Here is a 20,349-nt window from a genome sequence, read left to right on the forward strand (position 1 = left end):
AGCAGTTAAGATTTCTTCTTTTGGAAAATTTTCGAATCACTTATAAGAAGTTCTTGAGGTAATCTACATTATATGGGCTCGTTTATGCCATGCAATTTTTTTGACAATTTTTCAGGAGACCATTTTTTTCCTTCAATCACATTTTAATAAAAAGCAAACCCCGAATGAGTTATTTTATATTACAAATATCGAAAGAATAACAAGTAATCTGTCTATTAATGCAAAGAAATTGGAAAAAAGTAGATTTCTTACTCTAAAAATTAAGCATTTCCTAAAAGAATACACAATATGCAATTGTGCTAAAATTGTTCTGGCCATATTAAAAAAAAGATATGGCAATTAAAAAGTTCTAAAAAAGAATACTCAATCATGATATATCAATTTTATTTCTAACTTTTCATTTTGTTTAGAGTTTTATCCATTTTGAATTTCTGCACAGCCTCATCATCTTTTTTTCTTTTGAAAATTCATATGAAAATTTTATTTTCCTTCTCCGTTAGCTCTTATTATATTACATTCCAGCTTTCCTGTACTTTATGCGTCGATTTTGGACCCATGATTCGGGACGAGATCTCGTTTCTACACGCTTATGTCAAGATTCTCTAAAATAAAAATACCGAAAATGATCAGAAACAACAGAATGTGATTAGAAATTTAAAAAAAAATCGCCTGTTTTATTGAAAATTTAATAATAAAAAATCATAGTCATATTCTTACCTTCGGTTAACAAAACATCTTGAAAATTTCTGCTCCAGGGTGACCATACAGAGAATCTTGTGATCCATCGCTTGAAAGATGTGGCTCATTTTTGACTTCAGACTGCTCAGATGAACCCTGTTCACTCGTGAACATCTCTTGCGAATTATCGACTGCATGAATGAGAGTATGAGGAGATGAATCCGGTTCATCCTGATTATTATTATTAATCGTATCGGGATATAATTTATTACAATTCAGCCAGGTTATCGTATACCCCGTGTTGGAAAAATCGGAAAAATCTGCCGATCGTAGATCGCCCAAGAACGCCTTCCCCGCAATGTAGATACTTCTTCCATTCCTTCTTGCATTCTTTTGGACGTGGATCAGCTGCATTATGATTTTTCTTCCTTCGTAACATTTTTCCTGTTTTTTCTCACAAAATTCTAATTTAATAAGTAAATCAATAAGCATTTTTACAAAAAAAAAAAAACAAATAAAACGAAAACTTACAATTCCGAAATCACTAATTTGCTTTCACCTGCGTAATAATCGCGAAAAATTCTATCACAAATTGCAAACGTTTACCTTGTTTTGATGGAGAGTCGTGATCTCGTGATGGATAGAAATGACAAACTGCAAATAGCTGACAACAAAAATTGCGCCTTTTTTCAGTGTATTTTTATGCTAACTGCAGAAAAATTGGTAGATAGCGCAGTTGCTGATAAATTTTTGTGACTATAGTAGAGTTAGAACATTTTCACGGAAAAATATCTCTGTATAGAGAAAATTCCAAACTTTTTATATAACGTAGTTTAATAGAGAAAATTCAGTAATATCATAATATGCAAAAACCTGAAAATCGCAAAAATGCAGTTAGCACAGTTGCTGAGACAACCGACGGCGACGATATGGTTCGTGCAAAGAAGGGCTTTTCTATTCGTTATTGATTATATTTGACTATGGCCTCTACACATTGGGAACAATTTTTGTCAAAAATTGCTTTTTTGAAGGAAATTCCCTGCAGCGTTGTAGGGGAAACGCCAAATTTCTGTCAAAAACGCAATTTTTGACGAAAATTGCTCCCAATGTGTAGACGCCTTAGGTCAAATTTCATTAAAATTCTTACTCCTACCTTTTTTAATTTTAAAGTAGCGCGTTTTTTTCTAACACAGAAACAAAAAAGTTCACACTAAAATTCATAAATCTTTTTTTATATAAATAAGTATTAAATTGTATAAAAATTGAGATTAAGTTCATTTAAAAAAAAAAAGTTTTAACAATTTTTTTTCTATTTTTTGTCCATGTCTTAAATTTCATCCAAGGCATCGAAGCATAACTTGAAATTTTGCAAAGTACAAAATTTCATGAAATTAATGTACGCATAATCCAATCAATATTTTCATTCTTTTCGGACTACGCATTGTTTTGCGAGTGAAAATTCTCATAAAGTGCAATAAAACTTGGGAGAAACTGCAATTTTGTGATGTTGTGCCCATGGAAAAGTGTCTGTGCACCTGGTGGTGAAGTGTTTTAGTGAAATTTCAGGCTGGGTAGTTGGAAAAAAGGAATTTTTAGTGGAGAACAAAAGGCAGGTGTGCTTCCGGGAAAACTCATTGATTTTTCCCTCACATTCTGTGTCTTTTCCTGCTTCCTGAAGATTTTTTTTTCGCGGTGAGACGGGAAAGAAGGACATGCACAGTAACATGAGCACAAAGGAATGTGAGGTAGGAAGGGGTGGTGGTCCAGTTGAGGTAATGGGAAATTCCAGTGAGGGAAGGATGCTGGAGTGTTTGACGGGATTGGCACAGAATCCGGAGAGAGTGAAAAAGAGTGAGTCCAATACTGCTATGACGAGCAGTGTGGCCAGCATTCTGGATGACACCACGCCCTTGAGTGACTCAGGGGTGCACCTCTTGGATTCAGAATCCAGTGAATTGAATGAATCAATCATGTCAAGCAGTGGCTTTGACTTTGACGGAGCATCTGCCGAAGGGAAAATTTGCACTCAGGTTGTTTCAGAGGATTTGGCTGGAGGGAAAAAGGAGGAGAGGGGAGTTCCGGGAATGACAAGGAGTGACATTGAAAATTCAAATGTGTTGGAACATCAAGTAACTGAAGCTTCGGGGGATGCTGTACAGATTCCCGATGAGATGGTCTCTAGCACTTGTTCCACCTTTGATACAGATGCCATTGTCTACCGACGAAGGGTGAAGAAGGGAAAATCCGGTGGACAGAGTGCCCCGAAAAAACGGGTTTCCTTCCACGAGGATATTCTCAAGAATACCAAAACGGACAATATTCACATTGAGCACGGATTTATCACTTACAAAGGATCAGCTGCAAAGAAAGCTCCCCATGTCAGTCGATATTCCTGGTGTTCCGAAGGCGATGGAGATGACAATGAGAACAATCAGTATGTCTATCGGAATGCCTGCTCGGATGTTCTGGATTACGGAAAGACAGATATCTATGAGAATCCAGCTGGAAATTACATCCCCTACGACAATTCGGGAATTTTCGAATATGGACCACAGTATCGGGAGAGAAATGACTTCTACAAATGCCACTGTTCAGACTCCAATTCCAGCCTCGAGTCCAATGAGGATGATCGGAATTCCAATCAACGGAGAAATTACCAGCAGGCTAAATCGAGTTCCTGCGATTGCATCGGGGGCCAGAATAACAATGGACCCGTCATCACGGAAAATTGCTACTTTTCCGAACCCAGCATGGACACCATGAGAGACGGAGCCACCCAGGCAAAGTCCGTGTGGAACAAAGAACGAAAGCCCAAGAGTAGTTGCCTGAAGAAAACCACCAAACACACCGATATCATCCAGGAGCATGATCTCAATGGGAAAATGAAGAAATTCAATGTCCATCACATCCCGGAAGTGAACAATTTCATTGATAGCAAGACAATTTTTGGCAGCCTGAAGAATATCTTTAGTATTCCATTGCCGGAACGGGGCGTGCCTGAGGGTTCGGAGGATTTGCAGTCAGTCTGTGAGTGTATTCCTGAGGGAGACAGTCGTCCAGAGTCACCAGTACGTCCACGGCCCTTCCTGTCCAAGAGCCTGGACCAGGGATTGACTAAGAAATCCCCAGGAAGCAAAAAATACATCCACAATGTCGATGAACAGCTCCGGAGGAAGAATGATGCTGACCTGTATGCCCCGAGTGGTGCCGAGAGCCGAAAAAACAGCACAGATCTCCTTTCCAGTGAAATATCTCAAATCACAGATACCAGTCAATCCACTTACAGAAACAAATTCATCATCAACTGCGAGAGCACAGTTTTTGAGCACACTGGAGTGTCCTACGAGGCTCAGGATGGGGATAAAGTCGTGCCATTGGTGAAGGATGCAGAACCTGAACCTACATCCTTCCTCGCAGTCCCTTTCACCCGGAAGCTCAGCAGTATTTTCAGAGGTTTCAAGGAGAGTCCACCAAAGGCAGACAGCACAAAGTCCCCGACAGAAGAAGCAAAATTCACCCTCCTAGGAGCCACAGCTGAAGAGAATACTCCCCACAAACCACCCCTCCCGGCTGATGCTGGCAGACGTGGTGAAAAACCCAAAAATCCAGGAAGAAATCTCATGGAATCCAGCATCACGTCAAATTCCAGTGATCGCAATTCCACAATATCCGACATCACAAGCCTCACGTCCAGCACCATTCCAACGAGCGATCGCCAATTGGATGGATTTGCCAAGATCTTCGGAGGAGCAGATGTCTCCCCGCAGCATTCAAGACACTTAGCATCCCCAATCCGGAAGAAATCTCTAACAACAAAACCGCCAGAACGCGCAAGAATGAGTCCAGATCTCTTCAATTCTGGTCGAGATTCAAAAGCCACCATTCTCTCCGATGAATTTGATGATATCCTCACAATAACCACAGATACCAGTGATAAGAATGACAGTGATATGGTTATTGTGGACTATCCCGATGTCACAATTCCCGATCGTCCCGAATTGAGTGACTTTTTCAAGCCAGCCACATCAAAAACCTCCCTAATCAATCGTTTTCTGCGTCATGTCACGCAAAAGAAGATTCTAGATGCCACCATCAAGAGGAATCAGTTCTTCCTCTCCAAGATGAGCATCGAGAAGAAAGTCTGTGGAAATTTGTATGTAAAGGGAGTCAAACCACGCAATCAGGAGCTCATTGAAGATCTCAATGCTGAAATTGCCCTGGAGATTGAGATGTCAGGGTATCGTCAGGGACGCAGAGAAAAGTGCGAATTATCTAGCCTCCATATGGACATTGGAGTTGGGGAGATTTCTGTTGAAATATTCAATGGGAATTGCCTGCATATCCTGCGGAATGAATCTGAAATCTTAATGAAGGTAAAAGTTTAACTATAGTAAATTTTTCCTTGATTTTTACAATGCTGGAACTCTTATAGAAATCCCTGATATTGCAAAATCCCTGAATAAGCTACGCCCAAAAATTATTTTAGGCCACGCCCCTTTCACAAGCTACGTCCTATTGAAATCCGGATTTTTGGCTTTTGTATCACTGTCGAAATTTGGAGAGAAAATTGTTGACTGTTTTATGATTGAGATAACTACACTGAGAACTTTAACACTTTTTAGGTGTAAAAATATATCAACATTTTTTTATATTAATTTTACACCTTATTAAGGGTAAAATTAATATGAAAAAGGGTACCTTTTACCCCTAATTGACCTAAAAAGGGTAATATTTACACCGATTTTAGATCAATACTGCAGGGTAAAATTAACATTTCCGGAATGTAATTTTAAGTTTTTCGGATTTCTCTCAGTGTAGTTATAATTTTCAACATCTTCCTCGTTGTTTCCTTTGTTCTTAATAATTGCCTGATTATTTAATACAAACTGAGAATGAGTTTGTTTACGAAGTTCTTTAACGAACGCTAATACGAGCATCCGACTAAAGGTGCTAGTCCAATGAAAAATGAAAAGAGGAAATATTTCTCAACATTTGTTTAGCACTTGGCTGTTCTCAAGTGCTTCTGCATTATCGACATTTTTTAAGTATTTCGCTCAGGAAGTTCCTTAATGAACGCTAATACGGGCTTCAGACTAAGAGCAGAATCACATTGACAGTAAAATGCTCACTGTCACCGTCAAAACCCTCATCGTATTTCGTTGATTTACGCATTTTCATTGCAATTCTTACGCAAATTTTCCATTACGATATTACCTTGTCTCATACTCAGTCGCACTAGGTGAAAATAGTATAAGAAAATTGAATAAATAAAGAGAAAATGCGATAAACGGTAAGCAAAAAAAAACTGTAGGATTTTTTGCTATAGTTTTTCGTACAGTTTTTTTGCTCACCGTTTATCGCATTTTCGTTTTATTTCTTCAATTTTCTTATATTATTTTAACCTAGTGCCACCGAGTATGAGATAATGTAACACGGTAATTGAGAATTTGCGTAAAAATTACAATGAAAATGCGTAAATCAGCGAAATACGGTGAGGGCTTTGACGGTGACGGTGAGCATTTTACTGCCAATGTGATTCTGCCCTAAAGGTGCTAATCCAACGAAAAATGAAAAGAAGAAATGTTTCTCAATATTTTTTAGCACTGTACTGTTCTCAAGTGCTTCTGCATTATCGACAGTTTTTGTGTTGGCTCCTTTCTCGAATTTTTTTCCCCAGTCTTCGTCGTGTTAAAAAATCACCAAATAGTCGTGACAGGAACCAACACAAAGAAAAATAAATTATGTAGAAGCACTTGAGAACAGTAAAGTGCTATATAAAAAATAATCATTTTTTATTGGAATAGCACCATTTGCCTAAGTTCCTAGATGTCTCGAAATTCTGAATAACAAGCTATCTTAGTGGTTTTTTTTTTTAGTACATTACTGTTCTCAATTGCTTTTTCATTATCGACTTTTCGTGTTAGTTCCTGTCTTGACTGTTTTCCTCAGTCACCGCCGTGTTCTAAAACCACCAAGCAGGTGTGATAGGAACCCATATAAAAAGTAGATGACTATATAGATGCGATAGAAGATCGAAGTGATAAAATAGTAAATTGCTGAAAAAATATGTTAATTTTTCATTGGAATAGTACTTTTATGGCACTGAGAAAAAAGAGGGCGCGATTAACATTTTGTCCTTAGAAATTTAACACTTCTTAGGTGTAAAAATTTATCAACATTTTTTAATGTTAATTTTACACCTTATTAAGGATCAAATTAACATGAAAAAGGGTACCTTTAACCCATAATACACCTAAAAAGGGTAATATTTACACCGATTTTGGATCAAAACTGCAGGGTAAAATTAACATTTCCGCAATGTTATTTTAACTTTTTTGGATTTCTCTCAGTGGGTGTTTTTTAAATGAAAAATTAACATTTACTGTTCTCAAGTGCTTCTCTACATAATCGACTTTACTTAGTGTTGATTCCTGTATCGACTGTTTGATGGTTTTACAACATGACGAGGACTGAGGAAAACAGTCGAGCACTGCTTTAAACCTTTACTGTTCTCAATTGCTTCTGCATTATCGACTTTTCTTTGTGTTGGTTCCTGTCTCGAGTTTTCCTCAGTCCTCGCACTTTTCTAAAACCACCAAATAGTCAAGACAAGAATCAATTCAAAGAAATCGATAATGCAGAAGCACTTGAGAACATCAAATTGCTAAAAAATGTTCAGAAGATTTCCTCTTTTCGTTTTTCATTTGAATAGCATTTGAACAGAAATTGACTTAGCAGTCAAGTTATTGTATGAAGAAAAGACGGTGTTGTGACTAAGCCCAATAAGTTGGAGACTTAGTTGAGAGCAAGGTTGAGAGGGTTGAGGGTTCGTATAAACCTTAGAGCCTTGGCAGACCTGAGGATTATCCGAGAGACGGCTTAGCGTAATTATATTCGAATAATGGTTAAACCACATTTCTATAATTTTCTACTAAGTCGCCTCCCGGTTTAAGTCGTAAATCTGTCACGGATATTAGGCTCAGTCAGAAGATTGCTTAGCTAGAGACCGTTTTACTTAAATTTTGACACGCCCAGATTAAATAAATAAAAAATAAAAAATAAATGCGATTTTGGTGGCACTTTTAGCTTCTGGGAGTTTTGAGATAGAAGCCCTCAAACAATTAATTATAGTTTTTTTTTATTATAAAATTAATATTTCAAATGGAACTTTTTATAAGCGACGATATGGAAGCAAGGAAGCAAGCTTGAAATAGTTCGATTTAACAGAATTGTCGCTTTTAAAATATTGGTATAAAACATATCTAAAAAGAATTTGAAGAATTTTGAGAAAACAATGAATATTTTAGGGCAAAACATGGTCTTGTAGCATAATGCCCAACGCACAATCACTTTTGTTTTGTAAACATGTTTTTGACATTGCAATAAGAGTGAGTGAGATCTAAGATCTAGTCATCTCGCTCATTCTCCCGGGAAATTTTGAAAACATGTTTACAAACAAAAGTTATTGTGCGTTGGGCATAAGAGTCATCTTATTCTTCGAAAACATCGCTCTATTTCACTTAAATTTTCTCGCAGAATTTGACAAAGATTTTTTACATTAAATTCTCATTATTGGTTTTTCATTAAATTCTGAAAAACCAATAAAATTGCTTGTTATTCAAGACTTTGAGATCTTTAGGAACAGGGCTAAGCTTATAGTCTGAAGACTGCTTTACTCAGTATAGGTCATAGTGTATATTCATCCAAAAATTTGAATAAAAAGTTACTCTAAATTCTCAATAGAAGTTAGCGCCATTATGAAAAAAAATCCCTTTTGCTTCTCTATGGCCTTATTTAATGTTTAAAATATTACCCAACAGGTCTTTAAACTCTACACTGGCTACAATCGAGATGGCCACATGACACCGGTGCTTGTTTTCCTTACGGACAAGACACTCTATGTAACGGATTTGGTGCGGAATCGATTGTGCAATAAATTCGTGCTTCCCTACTCCGAGTTGGACGTTATTCTGGTAAGTTTTGAATTATATTAACAAAAGAAATATCCCTTGGGAGGTTGAATATTCTGTTAAAGTTTTACCATCCCCTTCGCATTCGAGTGCTAAGGCATTTTCTGGCTTTTATTGATAAAGGGTAGCATCTGGGATACTTCCTGAGGGAACGCAAACTTTTGCAATGCTTTTTTTTGTTAAAGTTACTTGGATGTTGCTTTCTAAATGCCTTTCTTTTAGCTCTTTGTTCTGAATGAAAGTTTTGAAACAAGATAAATTTAGTTTAATTCGTAATCTTTTGGATGTGATATGACTGTTAATTAGATTGGATAATTCTCTATGTACTATTTACAAATGAATAAAGCAATATTTTTGGGGTCAGTTTATGGCTGCAAAGGCTGACATATTTTGAGTCGTTTCGCCTCATGTAAGCTTCACTGTACTTGATTTCATATAAGACTAGGCGAATGTCCTCATCCTTCCATAATAATAATAATTCTTGAAATTGCGCTCTGTGGCAAAGCTTAATCTAGGAAATAGAATTTTGCAATGTAATGTGTATTTCAAAATGTCTAAATAAAACGAAAAAAATTAAAATTTTAGCACGATTTTTGAATGGACTTAAATTAGTGTTCAAAGATATACTGGAATTTCATAAAACTTCGAATTAGCACAAACACATTAAAAAATTAAAAAAAACTTAAAAGCGATGAAAAACATCTAATAAAATTTTTAATAAATTTTTGAACTAAAAATAAATAAATAAGATGAAAAATATCGATTAAAGGGCATTTTTCAAAAATTGGCAGGTGTATGTCGTCAGTTAAATCAGCATTTGTCGTAACTTCATTTTTGCGATTTTGGGATATGTACATATTTAGAATCGGCATAATTTAGTTTATTTACTAATAAGACTTGAGAGAAAGAAACTTTCAAATGTCCAATAAAAATTATTTTAAACAAAAATTATCGTAAGTGCCCGTAATTAATAAAAATCTATCAGAATTTGTCGTAACTTCTATTTTTGGGAAACTTACGACATATTTCCATACAGAATTTTCTCTAATCAGCATTTGCCGTAACTTCTTTTGCTCGTTTGCGTGGCTTATAATTTGCAGCAAAAAAGTAATATTTCTCATTAAAACGTTCACAAACTCTTCCAAATATCCAAAGACTGTGCGAATAATGCAACATTAAATCATTTTAATTCAACATTTGTGAGAAAAAAGTAAGAAAAAATCCATGCTCATCTGACATTAATTTAAAACAAAACAAGCGACACGGCGCACAAAATTTATTCCATAAAATTTATGAAATAAAAGCTTTTAGCGTCAGGGATAAGAATTTAATTGGTTAATTTAATCAAATAAAGGCGCTTGTTATCACTAGAGTCATTGAAATTGATATAATGCATTTTTGAAAATTGTCGTAACTTCCAAGATCTCCATATATTGAAAGTTACGGCTTTATAAACGATGGAAGTTACAATAAAATCATATTGTGTTTCATCGAACATATATCTCAATATTTCAGCTTTTAAATCATTTTAGAAAGATTTTCTCGAGTTGACTTACAGTTTATTAGTGCCACTTTAAATTTGTCTTATTAGTACCACTTGAATTTTTCGTCTCCTGAAAAGTTGTTAAAAGGAAGTTACAACAAATGCTGATTTAACTGACGACGTATCTTTCCATATCGGAAATGATGATGACATAAATAGCGTATTGAAAACCGATTCAGGGGATAAAGAAATAGGGTTATTGAGTGAACCAACAGTGGCAGATCGGCTGATTAACGTCAATGAGTCATCATGATCGACTCATCGGCGCCAATGTGTAACCATGATCGGCTAATCGTCGCCAATCAATTTCCATAAGCAACTGATCAACATCGATCAATTTCAATTAGCGGCTGATCGACAATGATCAGTCTCCATGATCAGCTGGAATAACTGATCGGCTCTGATTAGCTTCCATAATCGACTGATCAGCGCTAATAAGTCTCTATGATTAGTTGATCGGCCAATCTGCTACGATCAGTTTTCATGAGCGGCTAATCGGCTCCCATCAGTATCCTTGATTAGTTGATCGGCTTCGATGAATCTCCATGATCGGCTAATCGGCACCAATAAGTCTCCATAATCATCTGATCGGCTAGTCAGCTCCGAGCTGTCTTTGAGCTATTGATCGGCTCCGTGCAGCCTCCATGATCGGCTGATCAGCTGATCGGCACTCATCAGTCTCCAAGATCAGATAATCAGCAGATCGGCTTCGATTAGTCTCAATAATCGGCTGATCAGCATTAATAAAGCATCCATGATCAGTTGATAGGCTAATCAATTACGATCTGTTTCCATGATCGGCTAAGCGGCTCCGATCAGTATCCGTGATTAGTTGATCGGCTTCGATGAATCTCCATGATCGGCTAATCGGCACCAATAAGTCTCCATAATCATCTGATCGGCTAGTCAGCTCCGAGCTGTCTTTGAGCTATTGATCGGCTCCGTACTGCCTCCATGATCGACTGATCAGCTAATCGACACTCATCAATCTTCATGATCAGATAACTAGCTGATCGGCTCCGATTAGTCTCGATAATAATCGGCTGATCAGCACTAATAAAGTATCCGTGATCAGTTGATCGGGTTGATCGACTACGATCAGTTTCCATGATCGGCTAATCGGCTCCGATCAGTATCCGTGATTAGTTGATCGTCTCCGATGAATCTCCATGATCGGCTAATCGGCACCAATAAATCCCCATAATCATCTGATCGGCTAGTCAGCTCCGAGCAGTCTTTGAGCGATTGATCGGCTCCGTGCAGCCTCCATGATCGACTGATCAGCTAATCGGCACTCATCAGTCTCCAAGATCAGATAATCAGCAGATCAGTTCCATGATCGGCTAATCGGCTTCGATCAGTATCCGTGATTAGTTAATATTGATAGGCTCCAATGAATCTCCGTAATTGGCTAATCGGTACCAATAAGTCTCCATGATCAGCTAATCGGCTAATCAGCTCCGAGCAGTCTATGAGCGACTGATCGGCTCCGATTCCGATTTGTCTCCGTGATCGGCTGATCAGCTAATCGCCACTGATCAGTCTTAATGATTGGCTGATCAGCAATAATAAGTTTCCATGATCAGCTGATCACCTAATCGGCTACGATCAGTTTCCATGATCGGCTGACTAGCTGATCAGCTCCGTTTAGTCTCCATAATCGGCTGATCATCAACAATAAGACTCCATGATCGGTTAATCGACTACAATCAGTAATCCATGATCGTCTGATCAGCTGATAGATTCCGAATAGTCTCTGTTCAAGATGAACATGCACGTTCATACAAATAATTTTCAAATAAGGATTTTTTAATCTTTAAGGGATAATAATGGGTTTTAATTCATATCGAACTACTTTTGAATAGTTAAATCGCCAGGATATTCATCAAAAGTCCTCACATCCTAAAAAGGATACGAATAATTGAACACAAAAAACGGAAAGTTTTGGCTTCACCAAGACTTTACAAGGGTTATCGTTACCCCTACTTTTTAAGTCAATGACTTATCCTTAAAGGATTTAAGGACTACTACACTATTTTTAGATACTTTTACTACTAGGAATGTCCTGTCATTTCAATTAGAGACAAATAGTTTAACTAATATACGGATTTTAGTTTTGGTTAAATCGAGTCATTTTACGAAGTATACAAAACAAGTCTCACTTTAACGGCAAATATTGAAGAAACTAGGATGCTAAACGATCCTAAAATTTTACCATCCTATTTTCTATATTCTTAACTCTATCTGATATCAATTTGCTACCATTCTAAAGAGTAGTTTCTATGATATTAGAGATTGAAAATTGTCAAATTCTTATTGAAATTAGGTCATTATGCTTAGTGCTAATGACACCCGTTCATTCACTTCTTGATCAGCATTTTTTCGTCAGCAAAATAAAGAATGTGCAATTTTGCAATGACGCATTATGGGTTCACGGAGTTCACCTTAGTAATTAAGTGGGGTAAAAATGATTTTGTATAAATAGGGTTAATTTTTGTTAAATAAATCGGATCGCGATAGAGATTTCTGAGTTTCACTTCCAGCAGCACGAGAGTGCTTGTTCCAGAGAAAACGCATCTCCCTTTTGGCCCAATACCAGCGGCATCCTATAGCCTAAGGATTACCAGAGGCCAATTGGCTCCCTACTGCCAGGAAACAGCGGCTTCTCTTCAAGAAGCCTTAAGATCTAGGGCAGGATTTGAGAATATTTCTGGAGGAATTTTTCCCTAGAGGCATTCATTTGCCGGACTGCAAGGTTGGAAATTTATTTCTAACCTTGGTTACAACTCTCTCGAGGCACCCCCGGGGGTAGCCTACACAAGGGGGCATTACTGCCTTAAGCCCGGTGGCTCGAAAGAGCCGTTACTAGAGGCCGTGAAAACAGCCGAGAGTCAGTCCAAGCAGTGGAAGAATTCCCTAGAAAGTTCTCACCAGAGCAAGGGAATAATCTGACGGGATTCGGATTATTCTCTTCCTCTAGCTTCGGCTTTTCAGCTGTTTGGAGCCGAAACAGTCTCAATGATCAGCAAATCTGCTTAGTGGCTACGATCAGTCTCCATAATTTGCTGATTATGGCACCAAACAGTCTCCTTGATCCTACTTAACATCGTAAAGCGTGACTGATAAACTGTTTGCCTCCTGGCCGGTTTTAGCGATAGGTCATTTCCAAAAGGAAGGACGCTAAAAAAAGGTCAATAGGATATGCTTAACTGAACCGCAACTTTACAAAGAGATTGTTAAAAAATCTCAGCTAAAATGTGAAAATCAAGATTAGCCTACCGTTCCCCTTGATCTTGAGCATTCTAGCTATTCTTTTTTTCCCAGATGGGACCTTATGGGAACACGGTGTTGCTGTGCAATGGTGCCAGGGATATGCAACAAGTTCTCCTGGCAGGAGGTCCATATCCTGCTGATGGATTGGTTTCAAGTTTAGAAATCTGCGCTCGCAGAGGAGGATCTATTCTTCCTGCAGTTGGCCAACTTACGCTCGATCACTTGGCTCCTTTGCAGGCTTTTGTGCGTGACAACTCATCCATTCCCAAAGGCGATGCCTGGGAGTACTATGCTGTTGTCAATATTCCAGCGGTGGGCTTGAGTTTGGAGAAGGAGCCTCTTGGTCCATATGTCAAGGGTCCATTGATGCACAGAAATTTGGGGATAAATGGAGTGGCTCAGCCTTGGTATGCCAGTTACTTTCTGTTGAAAGCCGGTGTGCTGTACATGTTTTCAGATGCTGCTCAGAAAATTCCATCCTGGGCCATTGCTCTGACAGAGTGTCAGGGTGCCAGGAGAGCAATCAATACCACACGTCCTCACTGCTTTGAATTGATGCTGCGCACTGGAACTCTCCAGTTGGCAGCTCCTGATGAGTATGTGGCATCGGAATGGTTGCAGGCTCTTGTACAGTCAGCCAGTGGCTTGTTTGAGATGCAAGAGAGACACTCAACTCTCGGATGTACGTTGATAATGACGGCAAATCATTTGATAACGTTACGAGAGGACTTTGCAGCTCCTTTGAGGAGAGTGAATTCTGTGTGTCCTAAATCACCGTCTAAGGAAAATCTCGATCCAAATGGACGCAATCCTTCACCTTATGAGTCATCCAGTGAATTCAGCTCAACACTGAGTACTCCCACGAAAGGCGATCGTAGATCAAATTCTACCTTGAGTACTCCAGTGAGGAATACTGGAAAGGTTTCTGGGCAACTACTAAGTCCTCAACGTGGAGCTGCTGCTGAAGCATCAGCTGAGAAGAGCTACACTAGCATGAGTAGCTTCTATGGGAAGAATTCTGGCGTTGAGATACTCACTTGTGCAGCAATTGACGAAATGGTAGCTCTCAAGATTCCTTTGGCAGCCAACAATTGGTGGTGTGTTTTGGTAAGTTCTTTTATATTTTTATCAATATATTCCTAAATATTATTAATTTTTCCTGAATAATTAAAAAAATAACTTTATAATTTAGAAAAAAAAATGTCCAGGGTAGGGTAAATGTCCTAATTCAAAACCATTTCCAGACGCTTTAACTTTGACAGAAGATTCAAAACATTAAGTTCATATTTTTTCTGAAGAGAATTACATAAATTTGCTCTTTTACTCTTCTAGAATGTTACTGTTTAGTGAAAATTCTTTAGATATAATTTGAAAACTTCTCTAATATGAGAAAAATAAGAGAGCGTAAAATGCTTCTATTGGAAACATATTAATCCAAATGGAGACAAGGGAAAGTTTCTAATTGGAGACAAACAGTGTAAATGAAACCGCGACGAAAGGCTTCCAAAACCTTGTTGAGTTGCTCTTGAATGCAGGATTTGTTATTATTCCTGGTCTTTTTTTTTCATTTCCCATCTAAAACAATAATATAATCTTTCAAAAAAATCATATTTCCGGGGTTTCCAATTAAAGTATTTGCAGACACTTCAGAAAAACCCTTTTTGTTCACGAAATAGGTAATTATTTCATTTGAAAACTTCACGTACTGTTAGCAATAAAGATTAGTACTTAATTTAACTAAAATTAGCCAGAAATATGATATAAATGTTAAACAAAACGAATAAACAACAGTCACATCATTGTGTTTTTCATTGAAAAACATGGTCGATCTATGAAAAATTCAATGGTGAAAATGTACACTTTTAATTTTTCCGAGAAATTAACAAATTAAAATTTGTGAATATGAATGGATTTTCGCTTTATTTGGAGCAAAATTAACTAAATAATGAAACTGTGCTACAGAAAATATATAAATGTAATAATTTAGTTCTGTATTTATCATGAAAACAGTGACGTTTCCATTTGGAATAGCGAAAAATTTCCATTTAGAGCAGATTTTCAATTGGCTTAATTTACCGCGTAGCTTAATTAAGCGTACAAAAAATCCAAATACGGAAAAGACAGAAAAATATATGAACAGTAATTTTTCACAGATGTTTCAAAAGAATTTATAAATTAAAAAAATGCCCCAATTCAAAGGTGTACCGTCCCGGGTTTCCCTATTCCCTCTTGACATAGTAGATTTTTTACGGTTACAGTAGATTAAGCAGTAGATTGGTAAAAATGGTCAGTAAATATCTAATATTCAAATGAAAATAATGCAATTTCTGTGCATGAAAATAATAATGAACTATTTTTGGCAAAGGGGAAATTAAGAACGGAAAAACCATCTTGACATTCCAAAATATTTTAAAGTAATTTTTGATCAATGTTACTTCGTACTGGACCAAAAACGTTTTTGATGAATTTTTAGATAAAGAAGTCAACTCTGTATAATTGGCTAACTTCTGATTGCTAATATGTGGGAAGAATTTCCATGAAGACTATATAAAGATACTAACAATTAAAAATTATTTTTTAAGATATATTAATTTTTTTAAATTTATTAACAAATACCGATACAATAAAGCAATATGCCGTCATTCAGGTTTTCGAATATTTATTAACCCTTTAAGGACAATTGGGTCACTGGTTACCCAAAAACTAAATTTTTCTTACGGCCATCTAAAGTCACGTTTCGCTCTAAAAAGGCGGAAAAATGATTTTTTCTGACCCCCAATTTTAAATCTTTTCGTCCTTACAGGGTTAGACAAGTCCTGGTCAAAATCCCGAAAGTCATTTGAAAACCGAAATCCCGAAAGCCAAAACCCCGAATATCCAAAATCTCAAAAAGATAAATTCCTAAAAGCCAAAATTCCAAACGGGTCGAAGTCTCGAAAGGATCAAAATCCGGAAAAGCTAAACCCCCGAATTTAAAAATCCTGAACGTCAAAAGTGTCGTAGCTACTTCCGCGATTGCACCTGAGCTTGCTGGAGGCAAAGGGAAATTTCCTTTTTTTCCTCTTTTTCAAGATTTTTATCATTCGGGATTTTAGCTTTCGAAGTTTTGGAGTTCTGGATTTTGGCTTTCACAATTTTCAGCTTTGCGAGATTTTGGCTTTTGGCTTTTGAGCCATTAAGGATTTTGTCTCTTTGGGATTTTAGTTTTTCCGGATTGGAACCCATTTGGGATTTTGGATTTTTTTTTCGGGATTTTGGAGTTCAAGATTTTTGGCGTTCTGGGTTTTGGTGTTTAGGGTTTTGTCTCTCCTGAATTTTGAATTTTCGTGGAATTGACTTTTTGGGATTTTGGCATTCACGATTTTTAAATTCGGGATTTTGCTTTCAGGATTTTAATCCATTCGGGATTTCAACCCATTTGGGATTTTGGCTTTTCGGGATTTTGGTTTTTCTAGATTTTGGTTTTCAGGATTTTGTATGTCCAAGATTTTGATTTTCGATTTTTGGGATTTTGACTTTTCGAGATTTAGACTTTCGGGATTTTGAATTTTCGGGATTTTGGCGATCGCGATTTTTAAGTTCGGGATTTTGCTTTCAAGATTTCAACCCATTTGGGATTTTGACTTTTCAGGATTTTGGCTTTTCAGGATTTTGGTTTTTCGAGATTTTGGCTTGCAGGATTTTGTATCTCTAGGATTTTGATTTTGGATTTTCGGGATTTTGGGGTTCGCGATTTTTAAGTTCGGGATTTTGCTTTCGAGATTTCAACCCATTTGTGATCTTGACTTTTTGGGATTTTGGCTTTTCATGATTTTGGTTTTGATTTTGGCTTGCAGGATTTTGTATCTCCAAGAATTTGATTTTCGATTTTTGGGATTTTGACTTTTCGAGATTTTGGCTTTCGGGGTTTTGAATTTTCGGGATTTTGGCTTTTCGGGATTTTTGCTTTTCGAGATTTTGGCTTGCAGGATTTTGATTTTGGATTTTCGAGATTTTGACTTCGGGATTTTTGATTTTCGGGATTTTGGCGTTCGCGATTTTTAAGTTCGGGATTTTGCTTTCGGGATTTCAACCCATTTGGGATTTTGACTTTTCGAGAATTTGGGTGCAGGATTTTTGTGTTCAGGATTTTGTATCTTCAGGATTTTGGATTTTCGAAATCATGGCTTTTCGGAATTTTGGCTTGCAGGATTTTGTATCTCCAGGATTTTGATTTTGTATTTTCGGGATTTTGACTTCGGGATTTTGGCTTTCGGGATTTTGGCTTTTCGGGATTTTGCTTTCGGGATTTCAACCCATTTGAGATTTTGACTTTTCGAGAATTTGGATGCAGGATTTTTGTGTTCCGGATTTTGTATCTTCAGGATTTTGGGTTTTCGAAATTATGGCTTTTCGGGATTTTGGCTTTCGGTATTTTGGCTTTCGGGATTTTGGCCAGCATCGTTCTAAAACAACAGTCTTAAATTGGCAACTTTATTTCAGGTAGCCAAAAGTGTTTATTCTGCTCTGTAAAATGGATTTGAAAAGAAATATTTTTATCTCAAACAGATTTACTACATAATAAATACATTAAAATAAATTAAAGGTAGAATATTAAAAAAAAGTCAGTGATAAGCCTAGATCAGTTTATAAAGGTGTGATTTTGCTTTGCAAATTCGGTTTCTGGGCAAATTTGAAGGTTTTTTTAACTGGAATTAAGGGTAATATGCTTCAATTTGCACAAAAATAAATAAAAACTTTAAAGCTACTTAAACTTTAACTTTCCTTTAATCTTAAGATGTGCAAAATTTTAATTGAAAATAAGAAAAATTTGATGAGAAATGCACAAAAAAAGCAGTCTGAGAAAATCCGCTGTTCGCGAGAATCCGTGAAAAATTCTGCGGTTTGCGAAAATCCACGAAAAATACCGTTATCGATTTTTTTTAAATACATCTATGCAAATATCTCTACAAAAATATATTAAAAAAAATTTGGTAAACGCATTTTTACTTCTATTTTATTTGGGAACGCGGAAATTTCCGCAAAGTGCACCCCTCATTTTCTGCATCAGAGATACTCCAAATATCTACCCTGTGAATTTGAGACCGATCAGAGCAAGTCAATCAAAGTTCTTATAAGAATATGTGTGATTATGTAGGAACCATACACTGAGAAAAAACGAGGGTGCGATAAACTTTTTTGCTCATAACTTTAACATTTTTTAGGTGTAAAAATATATAATTTTTTAATGTTGATTTTACACCTTTTTAAGGGTAAAATTAACATGAAAAAGGGTAACTTTAACCCCCAATACACCTAAAAAGGGTAATATTTACACCGATTTCGGATCAATAATGCAGGGTAAAATAACACCTAAAAAGGGTAATATTTACACCGATTTCGGATCAATAATGCAGGGTAAAATAAACATTTCTGGAATGTTATTTTAACTTTTTCGGATTTCTATCAGTGTACCTAAAAATGGAATTTCCTGGATTCCTCGAGTTTTGTTTATAAAATTGAATTGTATTATTTCTCAATTTAAGTTTCGTGATATAAATTACTTCATGATCATTTCCAATGCCATTTTTATTTACGAATGTCAAAAGAATGAAATATTTTTTCCAGGAATTTTCGTGTCAGGAAGTTCGAGAAAATTCAGATGATTTGGTGGTTTTCTTTGCCACAAATTCAGAGATGAGGCGCTTCCTGGCAATGTTGGAGAGAGTATGGCAGGCCAAGAAGGATGAACAGTTCCCAGTAACTCTGATATCCGATGAAGATCCGGTCGGTGAGCATTGTACAAAGCTGTTTGCGGAAATCAACAAGTCCTGGGAACCTTTACTTTCAGCTGCCCTTGGGTATCCTCAGTAGAAAACTCTCTAGCTTTCTCTAGCACCTTTTTAAACCAACCACATGATAATATTTATATTTTTAGCCAAATTTCGCTTTTGCGATTTTATTTTTATTTTCTGTTTTATTAGAGCCATTTTATGTGCAAAAAAACGTTGGTATAATAGTTTTTAAGTTGAAACCTTTACTGTGATTGTGATATTTTTGCGCTAATCTTTTTATTTCATTTGCCATCGAGAGGATCCCATGTCCTCGATGATTTATGTTCCTGCTTTCTGTGGCGCTCTTTGCACTTTTTACCAAAAAAAAGTGAACATGATTTATAAATTGTGGAATTAAAGAAAAAAAAGATATTTCTAGTCTTGACAATATTATAGAAATATTTTACCAAAATTTGAATCTCATTCTAAAGAAAAAGAAAACAAAGATATTGTAATTTGAAGTTATTGATTAATCTCGATATAATCAGACAGAAAGCACAATATTTATTCACCGAGAAGTAGAAGGGGAAAAATGGTTTTAGTGGAATATTTAAATGTTACCCGATCCAAAAAAAAATCATCTAAATAACATGATATTCTTAGAATAATTAATATGGATTCTCTATCAAATATTCAACTCTGAAAGTATTTCAAAAACTGATGAATAACCCACTTCATACTACTACACTCTACTACAAAAGCTTTGTAGCTCTTCTATCCGAGAAAAATGGACTTAGGCAGAAATCTACATAATCTCTACTTGACATGATATCTTTCTACTTCCTACTTCAGTTTGTTATCCTACTTCAATCTTCATTTTTTTTTCAGTAGATTTTTTACAATATTAAAAGATTGACCTTTGAAGAATGACTTTGGTTAGCTGTGATTCTTGATCAAGATTGGTTAAAATATAACATTTTTTTTAATTTTAATAAATCTCAATTTGAGCTAAAAATTCCTGGAAATTTGTATAATGTATTCAAGATATTTAAAAGTACTCAAAGTACCATCGTATTCATTGGAAGTCTGCCCTAGAAAAAACAAGCCACACCCCCTAAAAACTTAAAATACA

At 36.4% G+C, this 20,349-nt stretch overlaps 1 protein-coding gene across 1 annotated transcript; it reads left to right on the forward strand.

The window, feature by feature from the left end:
- The first annotated feature begins 2,073 nt into the window (after positions 1–2,073).
- On the forward strand, positions 2,074–20,337 carry LOC129798905 (uncharacterized). Its single transcript, XM_055842389.1, has 4 exons — positions 2,074–5,051; positions 8,499–8,651; positions 13,516–14,571; positions 19,072–20,337. The coding sequence occupies exons 1-4, from the start codon at positions 2,391–2,393 to the stop codon at positions 19,315–19,317; spliced, it is 4,116 nt and encodes a 1,371-aa protein (XP_055698364.1). The 5' UTR covers positions 2,074–2,390; the 3' UTR covers positions 19,318–20,337.
- Positions 20,338–20,349: the final 12 nt, after the last annotated feature.

This window comes from Phlebotomus papatasi, chromosome 1 (assembly GCF_024763615.1).
Source record: "Phlebotomus papatasi isolate M1 chromosome 1, Ppap_2.1, whole genome shotgun sequence".
Lineage (NCBI taxonomy): Eukaryota > Metazoa > Arthropoda > Insecta > Diptera > Psychodidae > Phlebotomus > Phlebotomus papatasi.

What these genes read in the sequence shown, in the direction of transcription:
- LOC129798905 (XM_055842389.1), top strand. Translation starts at nt 2,391, where the DNA reads ATGCACAGTAACATGAGCACAAAGGAATGTGAGGTAGGAAGGGGTGGT. An exon ending in AATCTGAAATCTTAATGAAG is followed by an intron (nt 5,052 to 8,498) that starts GTAAAAGTTTAA and finishes ATTACCCAACAG; the next exon opens with GTCTTTAAACTCTACACTGG. An exon ending in CCGAGTTGGACGTTATTCTG is followed by an intron (nt 8,652 to 13,515) that starts GTAAGTTTTGAA and finishes TTTTTTTCCCAG; the next exon opens with ATGGGACCTTATGGGAACAC.